The following is a 22,680-nucleotide window of genomic DNA, read 5'->3' as shown; positions in this document are numbered from 1 at the left end:
AGAATGATCCAGAACAACATGTCCCACAAAAAACAAGCCATCAACCAGCTCTGTAGCCAAAAACGTAACAATGTTATGCCACTTGGAAGACGGCGATGCAAAAATGATAGATTTTTCCCCACAATAGGGTTTTATTTGGCAAATTTAGCATAAGAAAAAATATTCATGTCTGGTATCCCCGTAATCGTATCGACCCATAGAATAAAGTTAACAGGATTATTAGGATATACGGTGAACACGAAAAAAAAAAAGTAAAAAATCCAGTACAGAATTGATGCTTTTCTACTCATGACCTCAAAAAAAGTTCCTAAATTTTCAACAATATGGTAACACTGGAAAAAGCATCTCATCGCGCAAAAAAAATGCCGTCACATGGCCCAAATAACGGAAAAGCGAAAATTTTATAGCCTTCAAAAGGGGGCAACGAGAAAACTAAAATCCTGGCAGTTGCAGGGTGCTCCTTCGCTTCTGCGCCTCGCTGTGCCCCCATAACACAAGTAATGTCTACATGTGGGGGGTCGCTGCACTCAGGAGAAATTGTAGAACAAATTTTATGGTGGGTTTTCTCTTTTTATCTTTTGGAAATGTGTAAATTTTAGGGCTAAATGAACGTATAACCGACAAAATTTGACCATTCTAAATTTCACCGCCATTTTGATTCAATTACTATGAAGATCTCAAGGGGTTAACAATCTTTGTAAATGCTGTTTCTGATAGTTTGTGGGGTGCAGATTTGAAAATGGGTGGGTTATATAGGGGGTTTTTGATGCTAAATATGTAAAATTTAATTTCAAACAGTATTTATCCCCAAAATAGTCAATTCTGAAAATACGGAAAATCACTATTCGATTTGTAAGCCGCGTAACGTCAAAATAAATTATCCAAACATTTCAAAAATTATGAAAATGTAAAGTAGACAAATGGGAAATGTTATTCGGCAAGTTATTTAGGTGGTAAATCGATCTGCCTGAAAACGCGGTGATTTTGAATTTCAAAAATGGCAAATTTTTCTAAAAATTCATCATTTTTATCTTTTTTTTTTTAAATAAACGCAAAACTTATCAGCCAAAATTTACCACTAAAATGAAGTACAACATGTGGGGAAAAAACAATCTCAGAATCGCTTTGATAAGTAAAAGTGTTCAAAAGTTATAACCATATAAAGAGAAGCAGGTCAGAATCCAAAAAATGGGAATGAGCCTTAAGCTGTAAAATGGCTGCGTCCTTAAGGGGTTAATTTATATAAATATATGAATAGTCCATACAAAACATATTGTGTAAAGTTGTTCCACGTTAAATGAAAACAAAAGACTGTCTCTGTCTTGAGAAAACAAGGACTAAAAAATATTGGCAGCTATGTTATATAGAATTGTTTCTCCTAAATCCCTTGCTCATCCCATCCCTTCCTAGGTTGAACTTGATGGACATTTCTTTTTTTCAACCGTATAAACTATGTAACATACGTTTAGGGGTGTAGTTTCTAAAATAATTTATTGGGTCTTGCTATTATTTAGGCCTCTCAAAGGGACTTGAAAGCTAGGCAGGCCAATCAAAAGTATGATTTTGAGTTTTTTATGAAAATGTGAAAAATCGCACCTAAAGCTCTTAGCCTCATAACATCCTATAAAAATGAGAAGACAGATAAAAAAACATGTAAACATTTAAGCAGATATTCTGTATATGTTAGTTATCATGTTATTTTGGTGTAAAGTAGAATATATAGAATTTTGAAAAACAAGAATTTTTCCAAATTTTTCCCAAACAATCTCATAATCAATGTTAAAAAAAGATTTCCAACGTTATAACCATAGTGACCATAGTGACATATTTCAGAATTAAAAATGGGCTGTTTCAAAATGGCCAAGTTGTTAAGGGGTTAAAACTGTGGTGCTCAGCCTATAAGAATCCAATGTCATGTGCATATTATGTAAAATAAAAAGCAGCACACACCATTGGCTAAAAAAATAAAGTCCTTTCTTCCATACATGGATAAGGAATCATACAGGAAAAATGACTAAATCTGGTTGCTTCTCATTATGGCAATGGTCATTTCACAATAAACTGCGCTTCTTCTTGCCTTGATTGTGCTTAATCTTATATGTCACCGGTGAAGTATATTAAAAAACCATAATTGGCTTGGCATGATCACATGGTACAGGTACAGAAGCAGAAAATTACTTGCATTATGGGCATTGTTCATGTGCATTAAGACATGCTAATTACAAATAGACAAAACGCTTGAGCAATGGTTTAAGTATATATGATGTAAGTATATAAGGACTCCAATCTTCTATTGATACCGCTAATAGTACATGCTGTAAGCATGAAACATTGTAATAAAAAGAGAATGCTAAAAAGTGTTGTCAGTCACCGGGGGTAGAGGATCCACTGGACCACCGCTGACTTTGTCCGCATTGGCAGCTAAGTAGAGAAGTACAGAATCAGAGTCGGGGAAGTAGCAGAAGGTCAGGACATGCAGCACAGGATCGAAGTCAATAACGGAACCATGGTCACAACAGGAAATCACAATAACAGTGTAGGGCATAGGAACAAAGCTTTCTCTAGGGCACTAGGCACAAAGATCCGGCAGGGTGTTCAGGGAGAGACTAGTTTATATAGAATTCTGGGAAATGGCCAGCTCCACTTAACAATGCGCTGGCCCTTTAAATTTTCTGAAGCCGGCGCACACACTCTAAGAGACGGGTGGCACGCGCATCGGCGGAGGACCAGTAACAGGAGAAGCGCGGGCGTCGCGCTTGTGAGTCTGGAGGAACTCGGGTGACAAGTGTATTTCATTCAATACCCAACGGTGCAGTTCGCTTAATGGTTTAAATCTGCTGGTGACAGATTACCTTTAAATAATTATTTACATTTGTATTTTAAGTTTATTTTTCTCTGGTTTTCATAATTTAAATCTTTTTTAAATTTGTTTTCTTATACATTTTAAATGAATCTATTTACTTTTATGCAGGAAAAAGATATGAATGAAGATCACAAAAATATAATACAGCAACTTGAACAAACAATACAAGATTTGAAGGCCAAACTTGCAGAACATGAGAGGCAATACATTCAACCCAGTGTTTCAGTGAATAAGGAAATACAAAATCAAAGCTTCTCTTCTAATGAATGTTTTGAAGCAAAGGACTGTATGCAACACATGTCACAGAAGAATAATGCACAGGGGAAATCTGTGCAAACATCACCAGTAGCAGAGTATGCACAACAAGAAGTGCCTTTGTTCTCTTCAGAAACATTTCAGAATTCATCTGGAAAGCGGCTTTTTTCACAACATGCTGATTGTTCTATATTTTTGCAACACAAGTCAAATTCTGTACAGTCTGATTCAGTTAATGCTTCAGCATATTTAAATTCTGTATCAGACAAAGATATCACTTCCATGAAAGGCGAATGTTTAATCTCCTCTAGCACCACATTCAACTGTACAGAATATATTGAAAATTATTCTCCTGAAGATAAGGTTTTATCTTCCTCTAATTGTTGTACTACTGATGCACCACTGTGTGCTGCATTACCTACTATTGTATCTCATACTTGTATGGACATTAAGAACCCACAAATTTCCCCATCGCACTCAAATCAAATCATTCAGGATCATAGAAATGAACTTCAATGTAATGCCACAGTCACTGTGCCATCATGTTGTAGAAGCACAATACATCAAATTCAACCTAATGAAAAAACATCTTCAAACATGCCTGGGATAACAACTTTTGTTTCATGCCCTGTTGCCCCTTTACAACCCACCAATATAATTTATGACTCACCTCAACTACAACCCACCAATGGAATTCATAACACACCTCAACTACAATTTAATTCCTCAGTTCCCCTACCACAACCATTGCCTCATAAATCAATTCCCCCACCTCCACCATTACCATATTTTAAATCATTTTCTAATTTTCCACCGGTGCTATCACCCTATTTGGACACTGTTACACCAATAAACCCTCCGCAACATGCAGTTAACTGTATGACTGAAAATCCACTGTTACCACCTCCACCTTCTCTTACAATTGAAGCTTTTCCTCTATCATTACCTTCTACCCCACTACAAGCTGATATTGGTATGCCTCCACCTCCACCTCCACCTCCACCTCCCCCAGCTTCACTTTCTCTGTTTTCAGCCATTCCTACAGTTTCTCCTCCACCTTTACTTTCAAATACTTCCACATTTCCACCTCCACCACCTCCACTGCCATCATTACCAGGTTTTCCTCCTCTGCCTTCCAACAGAGTAGTTCCTCCTCCCCCTCCGCCAGCACCACCTTTACCGGGTACAATGCAGGTTCCACCTCCTCCACCTCCACCCCCTCCTCCTCCACCTCCACCCCCTCCTCCTCCTCCACTACCAGGTTCCGCAAGAATTCAGTCTGTTTCATTGCCACATAACAACTCAATTCCACCTCCACCACCTCCACCACCACCACCATTTTCTGTTTTACCGACACCAGCAGCATCAAGTAATTCTTCTGGTTCAATGTATTTACCTTGCTTTGGTCAAACACATCTGCCACCTCCTCTGCCTGCTGGATTATTTACAATGGGATTAAGCCAAGACAAAGAAATCAGGAGAGCTCCAATTGAACCTACAAAGCCTATGAAGCCACTTTACTGGACAAGAATTGAATTGCACGGGAAAAGGTAATACTCCAAATGAATGCATACAATGCTCTCAGTTTCAAAATATTCTATCAGTAATTCCCAGTATATACATTATTAGAAGATAATAATTACTATGCAAGTCAATGCAATGTAAATTGCTTTAAAATATATTCTACACTTATCAACAAAAAATAAAACACTGAATGTCCTTATGCCCAACTACTGTAAAACTGTGAAGTCTCCAATAAACTTCCACTATAACATTGTAAGCACATATATACATCTATATATAACTTTGTGATAATAAAGTTATAGTCATTCCAACAGCTTCTTCTTGATATACTTTTTTTAATGCTTATAATGCTATTTCATAGTATCATCCGTTTACCATAGACGAATCAGGTTCAGAGGTTGGAGCAGTAGCATTAACCAATTAAGGATCAGGCCGTTTTTTGTTTTTGTGTCTTTATTTTCCACTCCGCACCTTCAAAAATCTATAACTTTTTTTGGCATTTCATAGTGGTGGTATTTATTATTCCATGCTGTGTACTGGGAAGCGGGACAAAATTAATGAATGCAGTGAAAATAATGAAAAAACACGCGCCATTTCTTGTGGGCTTGGATTTTACGGTTTTCAATGTGCGCCCCTAATGACAGCTCTACTTCATTCATTGGGTCATTACGATCACGGGGATAACAAATTTGTTTTCATATATTTACAAAAATTAAAACCTGTACAAAAATAAATTCTTTATTTTACCGTATTCTGGCGCTAATAACGTTTTCATACTTTGGTGTACAGAGCTTTGGGTGGTGTCATTTTTTTGCGAATTTTGATGACGATTTCAATGCTTATATTTTTAGGACTGTAGGTCCTTTTGATCACTTTTTTTGAAATTTTATATACTTTTCAAAATGGCAAAAAAAATGGCATTTTCTACCTCGGGCGTTAAACGAAGTGAAAAACCGTTATTATATTTTGATAGATCGGGCATTTTTGGACACGGGGATACTTAATGTGTTATGAATTTTACTGTTTAATTATATGACTTCTAGGGAAAGGGGGGGGGGTGATTTGAATTTTTATGGTTTTTTTAATATAATTTTTTTTACTTTTTATTATTTGTATTTTTTACTATTTTTAAGACTCTCTAGGTATATTGATCCTACGATATACTGTCATACTACATTATGACAGTATATGGGGATTTTGCACACCATCTATTACAATCTGAAAATCGCATATTGTAATATATAGCCTAAAACAGCAATAAAACTGAGTAAAATTGTAAAGTGAGGGGTTAAAAATGATCTCTATTGTGTAAACATCACTAGGGGATTGAAATTATTGGTCATACAAGCTACATACAAAGATCGAATTCCATGTACCTCTGTTTTGGCTTTATGCTTCTGGCTTTTCTATTTCCTCTTTTCTGCTTGTCAGATATGTCGTGGGAGATTTGCCTTTTTAATAAATCTAGGTCTTCGGTGATTTTATGAATTTTGAACAAAAGTTGCAAACATATTTCCCTGACAGGTATGGATTTAAGAATTTTTGGTGACTTTTTACTAAGGCTACATGCACACTGCCATGTGCCTGCCGCACCGTAGCACGGCGGGCACACGGCAGCGCGGGGAGAGGAGGAGGAGGTGAGCGCAGCTCACCCCCGCCCCTCTCCATAGCGATGTATGGCCGCGACGCCGTAATATGGGAAAAGATAGGACATGTCCTATCTTTTCCCAGGCTACGCGAGCCCATAGAAGTGTATGGGGGACGTATATCGGCCGCATATATGTCGACCGTATATACGTCCCCCATACTGTAGTGTGAATGCAGCCTAAGAGACGCAACTTTAACATAAGGAATCAGGGGAAAGCTCAGGGAATACTGCTGAAACTGGTGAACTTTTAAGGGAGATTGTCTTAGGTGCAAAAAAAGTCGCAAAAAAAAAAGAAAAGCCTGAGTCACAACAAGGTACAATTGCCCCTATGTCATTAACTCTCTGTAGCTCAAAAACACAGGTTTGAAAAGATTTGAAACGTGATTCTTTTCTTTACTTTGATACCAGAACCATGGCACTATAAAGCCTAATATATGGGCATCTAAAATTATACCACCCCTTCAGTCTCTCTCCCTACATATCTCAGTCAAAATGAGTCAGTATGAGAGTATGGAGGGGGAGCACCACCTTAGATATCTATATATTGGGTTCCTAAGCAGCTTGATTAATGGCTTAAAATGATCATTTTTTTCTTTCAAACAGCATCAGGTTTGCAGCTCTGAACTCGACATACAGGAAGGTAAAGAAGCAGGAAGTTAAAGAAGATGGGAATTGGATCGCAACTTGTATTCGTAACTTTGAATTTTCCTGCCCATATCTCCAGTTCTGTAGCCTTTAGAACTACAAATCTGATGCAAATTGAAAGAGAAAGTTCTGTACTTAGACAGGTTGTCCCGTGGCTGATTTATACCAAACACAGCTCCCCTCCTCACCATGGGTGGTTTGTGGTATTGCAACAGAGATCCATTAATTTATATTCTGCTATGATACAAAACCGGCACAAATCATGGTCAGTTGTGGCGCTGATTTAACAATCTAATAGCAGTACCATAGTTGTAACTGCTGTAGAACCCAAAATATAGGTAACTAAAATGACACTTCCTCCATCTTCTCAGCCCGACTGAGATAACAGTCTCATTTTTGCATGACTTTTGCTGAGATTTTGTATAGATGAATGGTTGAGATTTCATATAAAAGGGAATGCTATAAAAAATATATATTATCATACCTGAAGGTGCTAAAAATTAAGACAGAGAGGTGGATGAATTAAAACTGTGTAAAAAAAATGATGACAAGTTAAAGTAGAACTTTGTAGGCTACATGCACATAGGAGATGCAGTTCTACAGGGGGTAAATAAGGTATCAGTTATTGACCTTGTAGTATATTACTCACCTTATATTTGCAATACTGTGATATCCTAACAAAAATGTTATCTTTCATTGTAGAAATTTCGACAGTCCTCTTGTTTGGGAAGTAGTTAGTGAGCCCAAAGTAGATATTGAAGAGCTTGAAAGCCTCTTTTCAAAAACTGCGGTTAAAGAGAAAAAAAAGCCTATTTCTGACACTATAACCAAGACAAAGTCCAAACAAGTAAGTATATAGACTATGTTTTTTATAAGATACATTTATCATGAGTGTATTTTCGTATTGAACATTGTATTCTTATCATATGCATAACAAGCATACTTAATTAAAAAAATATGTGTGCATTTTAGTATTTTCTGATTATCTTTTTTGAAACCATATCTAACCTTGGTCCTAATTGCTCTTGGAATTTGGCTACTTCTTGGACAGCCTTATGTTTGCTAGTATGTGTAACTGATGCAAAGGACATCTATAATTTTTATCTATTAATATTGATAAATACTGATAAATATTGATTTACTGTTTACGAAAGGTGAAGCAGAAAATGCATAACTTTAATGTGGCAGTTGTTAGTCATTAACAATAAAATTCCTTATAATGTCCCCAAAGCAGCCAATGAAGTAATTTCCAACCCCTAAGCATTCACAGATATGTCCCCTCTGTAGGCATGCCTGGGATTGGCTGGGATTGACATGTGACTCTGCAGTATAAGAGCAGGGTTACATGTCCAGATGCTATTATACACAGGACTTCTGGAAAACCTGCAATTGCCCTTGTCAAGTGCACAGAAGAGGCTCCTATTATTAGGGAAAGGTGGAATACCCTTATAAGGGTATTTTGAAGAACTACATCAGACTGCTATAGTGAAGGCATATTCTTACTGATTATAGAGAATTATACAGCAATACTTGCAAGGAGCAGACAGGTTTATTAGCATCTACTGCATAATCCAGCAATATCTTGAAGATCCTGTCTTTGTATAGTGTTCAGCTCCAGAAAAATCATCATCATACTCTCAGCTTTTCCTGAAGTGGGCGTGACTTCGTGGTCGTGACATCAGCTAAGGGCAGAGCACTGAGGGCATTCACATGAATAAACAGCCCAGCCAATCAGAACACAGAATTGGCAACTGCTTGTACATATATCTAGTGCAGGGCAAGAAAGCTGACAGCACAGAGCACTGTACTCCTGCACCTTATGCAAAAATGTTTTCCAAGGTGGGAAATGGAAACAATGTCTCCTTTTTCTACTTTGAAAGGCAGCCCCCTTCACACCAAGTGTGAAAGCTGTCAGCACTGTACCCCTGCATCTTATTCAAATATGTATTCTAAGGTGGGAAATGGAAAACAATGCCACTTTTAGCTACTTTGAAAGGCAGCCCCCTTTACACAAAGTGTGACTTATAAGAAGCCTAATAAGATGCTATTTGATTAAGTTAAACCAATATATCTATTCTAAAAAGAACAGACTTCCAACTGTAAAGAACTTTATTGAAAGAGTCAAAGTTACATACAATTGCACATACATACAGCCTATACTGTGTTGCAGCACAGACCACAACACAATCGATAATAAACTAAGATTCACACTTAACATTAACAACTTTATTGAAAGAGCATAAGTCAAAGTTACATATATTTGCACATACATACAGCATATACGATGTTGCAGCACTGACAACAACACGATATACAAAAAATTCACACTTATTTGATTGAAAGAACCTTTATTCACAAATACACAGTCCCCCAACATACCGTTGAGCTCGGCTGGGAGACCATCACTGCCCGGAGCAGCTCGGCCACCATCAGAGGGGCATCCGTCGCCTCGGCACCTGCAGGATCAAGGGTGTTAGTGATACCTGACAGAAACCTCTCAGCGGCATCGTCGTCCGCGGGCTTCCGGGACTAGAGATCGCTGTCGAAGCCGCTGACGACTCCCTGCACGGCCCTGTGGTCGGAGAGAAAGCAGGGGACCATGGAGGACCCGCATTGCCTGATCGCCAAAGTCAATCTAAGAAAGGGAAGCACCCTCGGGGCTGCCCCAGGTTTAATTCTCAGAGCCGGCCCCGACGGCGTCCCTCAGGGATGCTTCTGTCACTATCGCCACCAGCAGTTTGGACGTGGCGTCCAGCTAGCGCCACTCTTCCTCTATGACGCAGTTGAAATTGCAGGCCAGCACCACCGCCCTAGTGGTGGCGAGTTGTAGCCTGAGGTTCTGGAACAGCTGCTTTACAATTTTGTTAATATCTTTAAAACAAAAGCAGCACAAACAAAAATTTGAGCAGCACAAATGGAGCGCAAACATTTGAGACCAATGTCATTTGTTTTATTAGGTTAATGTGGGGGGACATCTGTATAGCACTATGTAAGTTGTATCTGAGCTTGAATAAGTGATCAGAAGATCACTTGTTTAAGCTTCTATGCCAGTAAAAAAAAAAAAGTAAAAACAATAAATAAAGGGTTTTTTAACAAAAGTAAATACTGTATTTTCTGGACTATAAGACGCACTTTTTAGCAAGAAAAAATCTTGCTAAAAAGTGGCTGCGTCTTATAGACTGGAGGTCAGGAGGATCCAGCACTGCCAAACCCTCCTGACAGCTGTAATGGAGATCGGGTAATGCCCTGATGCAGAGCTGCACCCGATCTCCCAGAGAGGAGCCTCCGTACTACTCTCACCTCTCCCCGATGTCGTACAAGTCCAGGACCTGCGGTGATGTCCGAATCATGTGACTGATCACATGCTTCTTACATCACCACAGGTCTCATACTGCCATGCTGCCCTGGGACAGGGTAAGAAGAAGGGAAATGGGGGAAGTATGTGTGTGTATATATATGTGTGTGTGGTTCTGTGTGAGTGTTTATAGGTGATGCAGAGTTGAGTGTGTATAGGTGATGCAAGGTTGAGTGTGTATAGGTGAGCTGAGTGTGTATAGATGAGCTGAGTGTGTATGTGGCTGGATGATGCAGGGTTGAGTGTGTATGTGGATGGATGATGCAGAGTTGAGTGGGTATGTGGATGGATGATGCAAAGTTGAGTGTGTATGTGGATGGATGATGCAGAGTTGAATGTGTATGTGGATGGATTATGCAGAGTTGAGTGTGTAAATGTATGTATGTGTGTGCTGTGCTTTAGTGCGACCAACAGGGATATTTTAATTGGTGTAAAATATATTTTTCCTTTTTTTGGAAGCCTAAATCTGGGGTGCGTCCTATAGTAAGAAGCGTCTCATAGTCCGAAAAGTACCGTAATAAAAGAAAGTGAAATAAAAGAAATACCACAATTCGCTATACACAAGTAATAAAGTACAAAAAACACAAAATCACATGCCCATAACAATCTGTACAATAAATCTTAATCATAACTGGACCCGCTTGGTGTACGCGGTAAAAAAAAGGCACAAAATCTTGCCATAAATGTACATTTTTTTAATCAAATTGCTTTACACAAAATGTTCTAAAAAGTCATCCAAAAATGTTACAAGCACCAAAATGGTACCACTGAAGAGATCATCTTGTTACACAAAAAATAAGCCCACAACCAGCTCCGTCAGCCAAAAAATACAAGTTATGGTGCTGTAAAATTGGCGATACTAAAACAAATGCAATTTTTTCTTTTCTAGTTTTTCTTTAATAAAATTGGACAAATATAAATAAAACGACATAAATGAAGTATCACCATAATTGTAGTGAGCCATAGAATAAAGATAATATATTATTTTTATGCTACAGTGAAGGCCCCCCCCCCAAAATACTAAAAATCAGAAACAAGAATTGATGATTTTATTTTCATCCACACGTAAAGAGTTAATAAAATCTCATCAATAAGCTAAAGACCCACTAAAATGAAGGTTTTTTTTACAGTGCATCTTGTCTCGCAAAAAATAAGCCCTTATTTGTCTAAATTGTCCCCCCCCCCCAATTCATGATCAATGCTATTCGCTCATCAATGCAGACCAGCCAGTAGCAGGGATTTTTCTTATGAAATCAGTAATACCTATCACCATGTCTGACAGCCACCAATTTTGCCTTACGTTCCAGAGGGGTTTCGCTGCCCCCCTCTGTTCATGTTCGCCGCTATTGGCTGATCGATCTGGAACAGCCAATAGCAGCAATATTCGTCACAATGGGCATCTCTGGGGTGAATAAGAGCAACACTCGCCAATAATTGAAAATTCAAATGCAAGGAATAGCTCAGCATCAGTAGTGAAAATCCATTCATCTTTATTTCATTTAGATTAAAAAGTCCATAGCAAAAACCAACGCGTTTCAGGAGAACAGTCACCTTAATCATGGTAACATTTTGCTCAATGCACAACCATATTTAAAAGAAACGAGGACCGACATGGGCGGGTACTGGACGTCATTTCCTCTTTACACAGCAGATGCAATTACAGATACCAGTGGATACAATTGTCATTACAATACATTTTATACATTTCATCAGAAAATCATCATAAAGTCTTCCCTAAAATTCATACCTGAGTGGATCCTAGTGTTTAAATTCATAATCCAATAAGCCTCTCTTTTTCTTAATGCTTTTAGCCAGTCACCACCTCTTTCTGGTCGATTAACCCTCTCCACACCAAAGATTTAAAAAAAAAATGTGTTGTTCTGTTGTGTTTTTCTACAAAATGCTTTGTCGCCCCTGATATTCCCTTACTTTTCTTGGACACATCCCCTATATGTTCACTTATTCTGTCCTTTATTTTTCTTTTTGTGCCTCCCACTTATTTTATGCAGCATGCTGTGCATTCAATGACATAAATCGCATAGTCTGAATTGCAACTGATAAAAGTTTCAATATCAACGGATGTGTCATTACTTTTCACAGTGTTACATTTTTTGGCATATGCGCACATATTGCACCTACACCCGTGACAAGGAAAAAAGCCCTTCTGTGAGAGCCAAATTTTTTTGTTCTTTGTAAAGACTAGGGGACACTATGCTTCCAATGGTTCTACCTCGTCTGGCTACAAATTGCACTCCCTCCTTTAAGATCGTTCGTAATTTTATGTCACTATTCAGCATTGGCAAATACTTTTTTACTATATTAATACATACTACTATATATTAATATATACTACTTGCCCATAGTTGCTATTGAAATTTGTTGAAAAGGTGATTCTTTCCTTTTTTTTCTTATTGAACCCTGTTCAGACTCTAGTAAAGTGCTTCTGGGAACAGTGTCTATGAATTTTTTGGCTTCCTCAATATGCCATCGCTTGTACGCTCTAGACTAATTTAGGGCTAATTTGAAAAACCTTGTCTTCAGTACAGTTTCTTTTTAGTCTGTGCATCTGACCTAGTGGGATTGCTTTTATCGTGTGGTTCGGATGACAGCTATCAGCCTGTAAAATTGAATTGACTGCTTGTGTTTACTGTATGTCTCTGTGAGGATTGATCTGCATTTAGGATCTCCTGTGAGAAGCAGTTCCAAAAAAGATATCTTATCCTTATGCCGCATCTCCCGTGCACACCAGATTACAGGAATTATTATTAATATATTGCCTGAATGAACTTATTCTGTCCTCTGGTCCCTTCCAAATAATGAGGATGTCATGCATGAATCTGCCATACCATAGTATATCACCTATTAAAAGGGTTGGCAGAGTCATAGATGACACCCTCCTCCCACCAGGACATATATAGACTCACCGGCCACTTTATTAGGTACACCTGTCCAACTGCTCGTTAACACTTAATTTCTAATCAGCCAATCACATGAGTATTTCAGAAACTGCTGATCTACTGGGATTTTCACGCACAACCATCTCTAGGGTTTACAGAGAATGGTCCGAAAAAGAAAAAACATCCAGTAGCGGCAGTCCTGTGGGCGGAAATGCCTTGTTGATGCCAGAGGTCAGAGGAGAATGGGCAGACTGGTACGAGCTGATAGAAAGGCAACAGTGACTCAAATCGCCACATGTTACAACCAAGGTAGGCAGAAGAGCATCTCTGAACGCACAGTACGTCGAACTTTGAAGCAGATGGGCTACAGCAGCAGAAGACCACACCGGGTGCCACTCCTTTCAGCTAAGAACAGGAAACTGAGGCTACAATTTGCACAAGCTCATCGAAATTGGACAGTAGAAGATTGGAAAAACGTTGCCTGGTCTGATGAGTCTCGATTTCTGCTGCGACATTCGGATGGTAGGGTCAGAATTTGGCATCAACAACATGAAAGCATAGATCCATGCCTTGTATCAAAGGTTCAGGCTGGTGGTGGTAGTGTCATAGTGTGGGGAATATTTTCTTGGCACTCTTTGGGCCCCTTGGTACCAATTGAGCATCGTTGCAACGCCACAGCCTAGAGTATTGTTGCTGACCATGTCCATCCCTTTATGACCACAATGTACCCAACATCTGATGGCTACTTTCAGCAGGATAATGCGCCATGTCATAAAGCTGGAATCATCTCAGACTTTTTTCTTGAACATGACAATGAGTTCACTGTAATCAAATGGCCTCCACAGTCACCAGATCTCAATCCAATAGAGCATCTTTGGGATGTGGTGGAAAGGGCGATTCGCATCATGGATGTGCAGCTGACAAATCTGCGGCAACTGTGTGATGCCATCATGCAAATATGGACCAAAATCTCTGAAGAATGCTTCCAGCGCCTTGTTGAATTGAGGCAGTTCTGAAGGCAAAAGGGGGTCCAACCCGTTACTAAATGATGTACCTAATAAAGTGGCCGGTGAGTGTAGATTAGCTATTGATGGACTAAATTTTGACCCCCATCAGGGCTCCTTCTGTTTGTAGGAAAAAATCACCATTGAAGCAAAAGTAGTTAATCTGAAACAAGTGGAATACAGCTGACAAAAGAAATTCTTTCAAATTATTATCATACCTACTTTATTTGCATAGTTGGTGTTTGAGTGCTTCCATAGCCAGGTGATGGGGGATGCAGGAGTATAAAGCTGTGACATCACAAGTCACACACCTGCATCCCTCATCCCACACAATATTGCGTATTGCCTGAAGTGTAGATGTTGTATCTCTTAGATATCCAGGGGCTCTCTGAACAAGGGGCTGAAGGTGCAAATCCACCCAGTTACTCAGCCCCTAGTGCAGGGAGCCAATGCCCGCAATAATGGGTCTTAGGGGAGGTGGGAAAACGGGTTTGTGGATTTTTGGCAGTCCGTGAAAGATAGGTGTGATGGGGTTTTTATTAAACAAAAAATTAGCTTCTTAAAAACTCCTAGAGCTTTACTCTTCTCCAACAATCTCAGAAGATGCTCTGAAAAAGATGTACCGTATATTCCGGCGTATAAGACGACTTTTGAAGACAGAAAAATCTTCTGTCTTCTCTGGGGTCGTCTTATACGCCGGTAATCCCGACCGCCTACCGTGTATTCACGTCGGCGGTCGGGTCCCGGTGCATGGAGAGGGCTCACGGGCTGAGCCCTCTCCATAGCCGGTAAGTCTTTGCTGCATATTGCTAGCACCGATCGCGGGTGTTTTCACAGCGTGGGCTGCCGGCAAAGCTGCCAGCAGCCTCAAAGAGATAGCGGCGCATGGGCGCCCCCATCTTACCTGGGATCGCCGCCCCCCGTGACGTCATCGGGGGCGGCGATCCGTCTCCATGGTAGCCTCGGGTCTTCCAAAGACCCGAGACTATTTCGTTTTAACCCCTTCATTACAATGTGCTGATAGCACATTGTAATGAATGAGGAAAATCCCCATATACTGCCATGCTGTAGTATGGCAGTATATGGTAGGATCGATCAGACAACCTAGGGTTAAAGTACCCGAGGGAGTCTGAAAAATAGTATAAATAAAAATAAAAAAAAGTAAAAAAAAAAATAATAATAATAAAAAAACCTAAAATTTCAAATCACCCCCCTTTCCCTAGAACTGACATAAATAAACAGTAAAAATCATAAACACATTAGGTATCGACGCGTCCGAAAATGCCCGATCTATCAAAATATGTTAACGGTTTTTCAATGCGTTTAACCCCGTAACTGAAAATAGCGCCCAAAGTCGAAAATGGCACTTTTTTGCCATTTTGAAAAATATAAAAAAATCTATAAAAAGTGATCAAAAGGTCGCACAGTCCTAAAAATGATATCATTGAAAATATTATCAAATTTCACAAAAAATGACACCACCCACAGCTCCGTACATCAAAGTATAAAAAAGTTATTAGCGCCAGAAGTTGGCAAAATCAAAAAAATAATTTTTGTACAGGAGGTTTTCATTTTTGTAAATGTATGAAAACATTATAAAACCTTTATAAATTTGGTATCCACGTAATTGTACCAACCCAAAGAATAAAGTAGACATGTCATTTGGGGCGCTCAGTGAAAGACGTAATATCCAAGCCCACAAGAAAATGGCGCAAATGCGTTTTTTCACCATTTTCATTGCATTTGGAATTTTTTTCCCGCTTCTGAGTACATGGCCTGGAATATTTAATAAAATAAAAATTTAAGGTACAGTATGGTAACATTTACAGTAAAATGGACGATGGTAATGTTGTTGTTGTATGCCTTATGTTTATGAGCAACAGTTTTCCTGCTATATACCTGCACGTCATAAGAATTTAAATTTAAAAAAGGACCATGTTAAATTCAAATCAGTTTTTTTAAAAATTTTTACCGGTGTTTTGTATGCGTTGGAAAAGGGGTAGTCTTATACGGCGAATATATCTTAAACTCTATATTTTAAACAGGAAAGTAGGGGGGTCGTCTTATACACCAGGTCGTCTTATACGCCGGAATATACGGTATATGCAATCTTCTCATATAATTTAGCATCTAAAATTATCCCGTTATCCGCACTACGGACTACAATATTAGGATTTCTCTTTATGTCATACAAGGCAACAATTTGTTTCTTCGTTAAATTCCTAGATGGAATTGTATCAGTCTTTAGGTTCTGCTCATGTAGGTCTCTCCTTCAATCAGAGCGTGAAAATCCTCCAGAACAGAAGCTCTAGACTTGATGGGATAGAAGTGGGGGTTGGGAGTCATTAAAATACCTGGAGTTAGAGGAGCAGTATCAGTATTCAATCTAGATAGATCTTGTAAGTCACATAAAGTATTCTGTTCTGCAAACAGCATATCCGCATATTCATTTGGCATGTTTGACACCTCAACCTGCATATTATTGCTTGCACATTTCTCGTCAAAAAAATGTCTTTTTATGGTTAATAACCTAATAAATTTATTTAAATCCATCAAGGTGTATTATTGGGAACAAACCCCAAGCTGTTGTCTAGAACTTCTATCTGATATTCATTTAAAACCGTGGCAGACAAGTTTATGATATTGTTCACACAGTCCATATTTAAGTTGTTTGGGCTTGGTTTGATTGAATAGCAGTTTTACTCGTGGTATACCTTCGACCTCCTCCATCTTCTGCCACCTCTCCTCCATTTTTTGATGCCTGTTTATTTTTTTTGTTGTTTCTTATTCTTTTTACTAGCATTATCATTATTGGATAAATCAACATTTGAGTCCAATTTGAGTCTCCAACTCTGATGTAAAGGATACATGTTTTTCCCTGGATTTCCTCAAAATAGATCTTAAACGTCCCCTCTGTTCTTTTCTTTTCCATTCATATACTGTATTTGTGGTATAATCATTAATATCTCCATGATCGTTTGCTCCAGATGTTGAAGATTTTTCATGATATTGGAGTTTAGATCATTATACTCTGCATTGCCTGAGCGTTTTCCCACATTTTGTCTTAAATCTTGTATATTAAGTTTTAGTTCTTCCATTTTTATTTCCTCATGTTCCACAATAAGATGCATTAGTTTCATAGAGCATTCGCTCAAGATAGTAAACCACGAGTTTTTAAATTCATCGGAATATATGAAAGTTGGCATTTTTCTTAGACGAAGTCCACGTGGGATCATGCTCTTTTCAATATATTTTTTAAGGGTATGATGGTCCCACAAGATCCTCTGTTCCGATAACAGCATTTTTTCTAGTTTCATTAATTCAGTTCTACAAACATTTATTTCTTCATTTGTCCGGTCATTAAACATCTTTGTAAGTTTAAAAAAACGTGCTACTAAGTCCGTATTAAATACATTATTCATATCAGAATCATTTGACACCACATCTGCCATGTTGAGAAAAGCGTCCAATGTGAACACAGTTCAATATGAAGAAGGATAATTAAATGAGAATCACACTTCAAGAAAAGTTCCATGGAGAAATGGACAATGTCAGATCATTTTATTGCACTTTGCCCTCCAAGATATAACACAAGCAAGCGTTATAAGGCAAATATATAGCAAAAGTCCTGTGGGAGCACAATGCTCAAAGTAATGAAAGGGAAACAGGTATAAGGGCTCACACACCTGGACGTGTAGTCTATAATCCAGTCTCCACTCCTCTGAGATGCAAGAAAGCCTAGTCCGCTGGCCATGGACACACATAGTGAAATTCAAATGCAAGGAATAGCTCAGCATCAGTAGTGAAAATCCATTCTTCTTTATTTCATTTAGATTAAAAATTTCCATTTTCCATTGGTTTTCCATAGCAAAAACCAACGCATTTCAGGAGAACAGTCTCCCTTAATCATGGTAACATTTTGCTCAATGCACAACCATATTTAAAAGAAAAGATGACTGACATGGGCAGTTACACCCAAGTCCGGACGTCATTTCCTCTTTACACAGCAGATGCAATTGCAGATATACAGTGGATACAATTGTCTGTGTACATTATACAGATGATGGTGTACAACTGTTCCAATTTGCAGGTCCTGCAGGTAACTTTTCTCCATTTTTAAGAGGCAGATAGTAGGAAACTAATATATGCACAAGAAGCACAGGGCCCCAGTACCTCTGTATTAGATGTCCTCCTATTTTGCCACAACAGCATTTTCCCGGTAAATTCCGCTTCTTCTAATGGAAGGACTCAGAAAAGAGTCTGTTCCAAAAGAGGTGTTAGGATGAACACTACATACTACTAAGAGACCTCCAGAGTGACAACATTTTTGTTGTCCCCTGGTATATTCCACCTCCTTATACACCATGCATTTACAATTTACAACCAACCTTTGTTGTGAATTAATTTCGGTAAAAGGAATTATTGTAACAACTGTTAGGTCAAATTGAAGACCATACCCCTCGATTATTTCAGTGCGGGATGTTGTTTGCAAACTAGTCAATTGTGGGTTTTATGTTTTTTATTTAGGTTTTCTATTTCCCCTTCAAGTCTCTGGATTTGTTAGGACACACTCCTTTAGAATTCTCCAAGTTCTTTATTTATTATTATTTATTTATATGCCAAGTGCTTTATCATTCCAGAGCCCTGCTATATTTTCTGGCTAGCGTTTAGGATCACATGTGGGGTCTTTCTCGCATCAGGAAACATGGCTCCCTTACCAGGGAGCAGATATTTCATAGTGGCATGAACTGGAAGTCACATAATGGTCACCACATAATGGGCATCACATAATGGGCACCACATAACGAGCGTCATATAATGGGCACCACATAACGGGCGTTACAAAATGTGCACCACTTAATGGGCGTCACATAATGGACACCATATAACAGGCGTCATATAATGGGCACTGAAATTTCCAGAAATAATTGCAATTTCAATCGAGGGCTCCATTGCACATCATATTTGGAAACCACCTGTATATTCTAAATGCTCATTTCACCATGTGTATTTCACTATACCACATATTATGCCATGCTAAATTCTACAAAGGGGTGCATATTCAACAATTAGGGTCACTTTTCCTTCTTTTCCTCTACTGTGCGCCCAAACAACATTTTATATGCACATGTGGGGTAATTCTAAGTCGTTTTACACATTTTCGGGGTTATTTCATATTTTACCCATTGTGGCTTACAAAAATTAGGGTTAAAAGTGACCTTTATAGGAAGGTCACTTGGCTTCTAAAAGGCAAACAGCCGTCTTTCCTTCTACTATGCGCCCCTACAACATTTTATATACACATGTGGGGTACTTCTACATTCAGGAGAAATAGGTTTAAACATTTTTGGGGGTTATTATGTTTTTTATCCCTTGTGGCTATAATAAATTAGGGGTAAAAATGACCTTTATATGAAAATTTTCGACTTTTTTCTTTTTAGGGCAAAATACACGTTTTACATCTTGCTAAATTCTCCAAGGTGTGTACTTTCCAAAAAGGTGTTACTTGTTGGGGCTTTTCTCTGTTTTGTACCACTAGGGCTCTCTAAATGCATCCTCACGCATGAAAACTTTTTCAGCCATATTTGTCCTCCGAAAACAAAACAATGCTCTTTCCCTTCCCCTGTGCCCGTACAGCAGCGTACAGTGACAAAATGGATATTGGTATACTCTGGAGAAATTGCACTAAACGTTGTAAAATGCTTTTTCCTTTTAAGCCCATTGTGAAGGTGCAAATTTTAGTGTTCAATTAATATAATTTAAGATAAAATTACATTTCTGTAATTTCACTTTCATTTATTTCTCACCCTCATGAAATGCTCAGAGGGTTAACAAACTTCTCAAAGGTTGTTTTGAATATTTTGAGGGGTGCAGTTTCTAAAAGGGTGTAATCTGTGGGGGGTTTCCATGACGTAGGCCTTATAAATTTCCCATATACATGGGAAAAATTGGAAAAATATCGCACCTGAAGTTATAAGTCTCCTAACATCCTTAAAAGAGGAAAGGATGTTTGAGAAATTATGCCAAGTTAATGCAGACCTATGGGAAATTTTAGTTATCAAGTTTTTTGGTCAAAAGTAGAAAATTTAGAATTTGGAAAATTGTTTTTTTCAAAATTTACGCCAAATTTCCATTTATTTCATGAATAAATACTAAACATATTGCTTAAATTTCTTAACCAACATGAAGTACAATGTGTCCCGACATTGTGATTGCTGCAGACGAGATAGATGTATTAGAATAGAAAAAGATAAGATAAGATAGAAGTACTGTAACGCTGGTCTAATTGGCTACAGCTCCCGATGAATAGAGGACAATGGGGCTCATTTACTAAGGATCCGCGGAACACACAAATGTGGGATATTCCGACTATTTCCAATTTGCGGCGCATTTGAAAGGGGATTGTGTCGCACGCCATAGGATTTTGGCGCAAAGGATTCTGGCCATAGGATTCTGGCTTTCATGCGACACAAATCAGGGGGTGGGCCGTCGTACGATCCAATGGATTCGGAAAAACTGAGGGATTTAACTTAAAAATTGTGTTGCAAGCCATGCACTTACATACACCAGGAGGAAGATGGTGAACTCCAGCGGACCTGATCGGGGAAGCGCCACATTCAGCAAATCGACCGCACTATCTCCTTGAATCGCGGCACAGTGCATTGTCGTCGGACAATTCACTTTCGGGATCTCCTGCAGACTGGGTAAGTAAATGTGCCCCAATATCTTCTCTTGAGGGTTCCACGACTTATGATTGTAGATATGTCCTAAATGGAACTTCAGCCTCAGAAAGAGATATCCCTTTGGTTAATGTATGAGGATGAAGAATCCAGCATTTCCTTGCTATGAATTATTGGGACTGGTTCCTTCACTTCAGATTTGCTCCTTCAATCACATCTATGGTAACAGGCTTTTGGCCAGTGCTCTTGTCACTCACTAACTCTTGTTAGCTGAAGTCAGGGGAAATATTTCCAAAAATACATTATAGACTTTCATTATTCTTCTTTAATGTGTATAGAATAATTGGAAGTTGAAGATTCAGAAGTTCCATGGGAGTAACCAGTCCCAGGTATGGAACCTTTAATGACGTGACTGTAGCATTTCACCTTGGTCACTGGACCTCTAATGCCATTATCAGGTGTGGTCCATCCACGCTGAAAATAAAGAGACATGACTGGGTGAGTAGGGAAGACGTCATTGTCAGTGACTGGAAAATAGAATCATCTTTTCGCTGTTGTTTCCCTTCAGTATCTTTAATGGATTCCACTGGTGGTTACATTCTCCTTCTTTAGAAGGAATATCTGGTCTGGGTCATCAGATTTAATATTTCTATTAGACAGAATCTGCAGTAGAGGATGTCTGGAGATCTAGAATAAAAGGAGACATCTCCTATGAGATAATCCATCATAGGAAGGCTTTGGCCTGGGATCTGTGTGGATATCTGGATCTGTATCCTGGGTAAACACAGCAGAATAGATATTAGACTCATTCTCAATAGGCAATGGGTGAGGACATAACCTCTGCCTAGATTTCCTCCTCTTTCCACCTCTCATAGGGGTCTGTGACAGCCGCTCAGGAGAGGATGTCTAGTCAAAACATGAAGGACACATGTATGAGGTAAATATGTGCACATACAAGCCATATGCAGTTCACATAACTGTATGAGGAGTTCTGCTACCTGGATATAAGAAGATCACTCTCCATCTAGCGCAGAGTATGGAGAACATACATATGAGCAGAATTTAGAGATTCTGGTATCAGTCTGCTCTGTATCATTATTACATTATTTATCTTATACAGATTAAAGACACCTGCACATTTCATCAGACAGTGGCCGTGGGTACAGTTTATAACAGACAGGCCATGCTCATTACTTACCAGAAGCCGAGTGCATGCTCATTACATACCAGAGGATGAGTGCATGCTCATTACATACCAGAGAAAAATGGTTAGTAAATTCACAGTGTGAAGATCACAGATTATGCACATTTAATACTGGTAAGATAATTCTAAGTCAAGCAGAGCTCACAGACTCTGGGGACAGGGCACTGGAGTGACTTGCAGATAAACATCAGCAATGAAGATCTATGCATTCAGCAAGGTAGACATTAGACCTTAGCATTCAGCAGGGATACATAGGAGACCTGAGCATTCAGCAGGGATACATAGGAGACTTGAGCATTCAGCAGGGATAGTCATTAGACCTGAACATTCAGCAGGGATACATAGCAAGGGATGCATTCAGCTCACCTTGTCTTGCAGAGTGCAGAGGTTATCTGGCAGCTGAGACCTGCTGTGAGGTTTAATGATATTATGACTGCAACGGGTGAATATAAATTTAATTTGCACCAATGCATAGCAATTGCTGACATGTCCAGAAGAAACACCAGAATGTCCAGGACAGGAGCCCAGGCCAACCGGGTGCTCACAATCTATATCCCAGGAGCTGAAATGTAGCACTCCCTGTACTGTAAGTGATAGCAGGGTCA

At 38.9% G+C, this 22,680-nt stretch overlaps 1 protein-coding gene across 1 annotated transcript in view; it reads left to right on the top strand.

Annotated features, from left to right (window-relative positions):
• Positions 1–22,680, top strand: part of FMN2 (formin 2) — a 280,120-nt gene that overhangs the window by 81,493 nt on the left and 175,947 nt on the right. The window contains exons 5-6 of the mRNA XM_072141131.1: positions 2,972–4,668; positions 7,638–7,782. Of these exons, the coding sequence (XP_071997232.1) occupies positions 2,972–4,668; positions 7,638–7,782 (1,842 nt within the window). The remainder of the gene's footprint in view (positions 1–2,971; positions 4,669–7,637; positions 7,783–22,680) is intronic.

Source organism: Engystomops pustulosus, chromosome 3, assembly GCF_040894005.1.
Source record: "Engystomops pustulosus chromosome 3, aEngPut4.maternal, whole genome shotgun sequence".
NCBI classification, from domain to species: Eukaryota; Metazoa; Chordata; class Amphibia; order Anura; family Leptodactylidae; genus Engystomops; species Engystomops pustulosus.
This window is presented reverse-complemented; position numbering and strand designations above follow the sequence as displayed.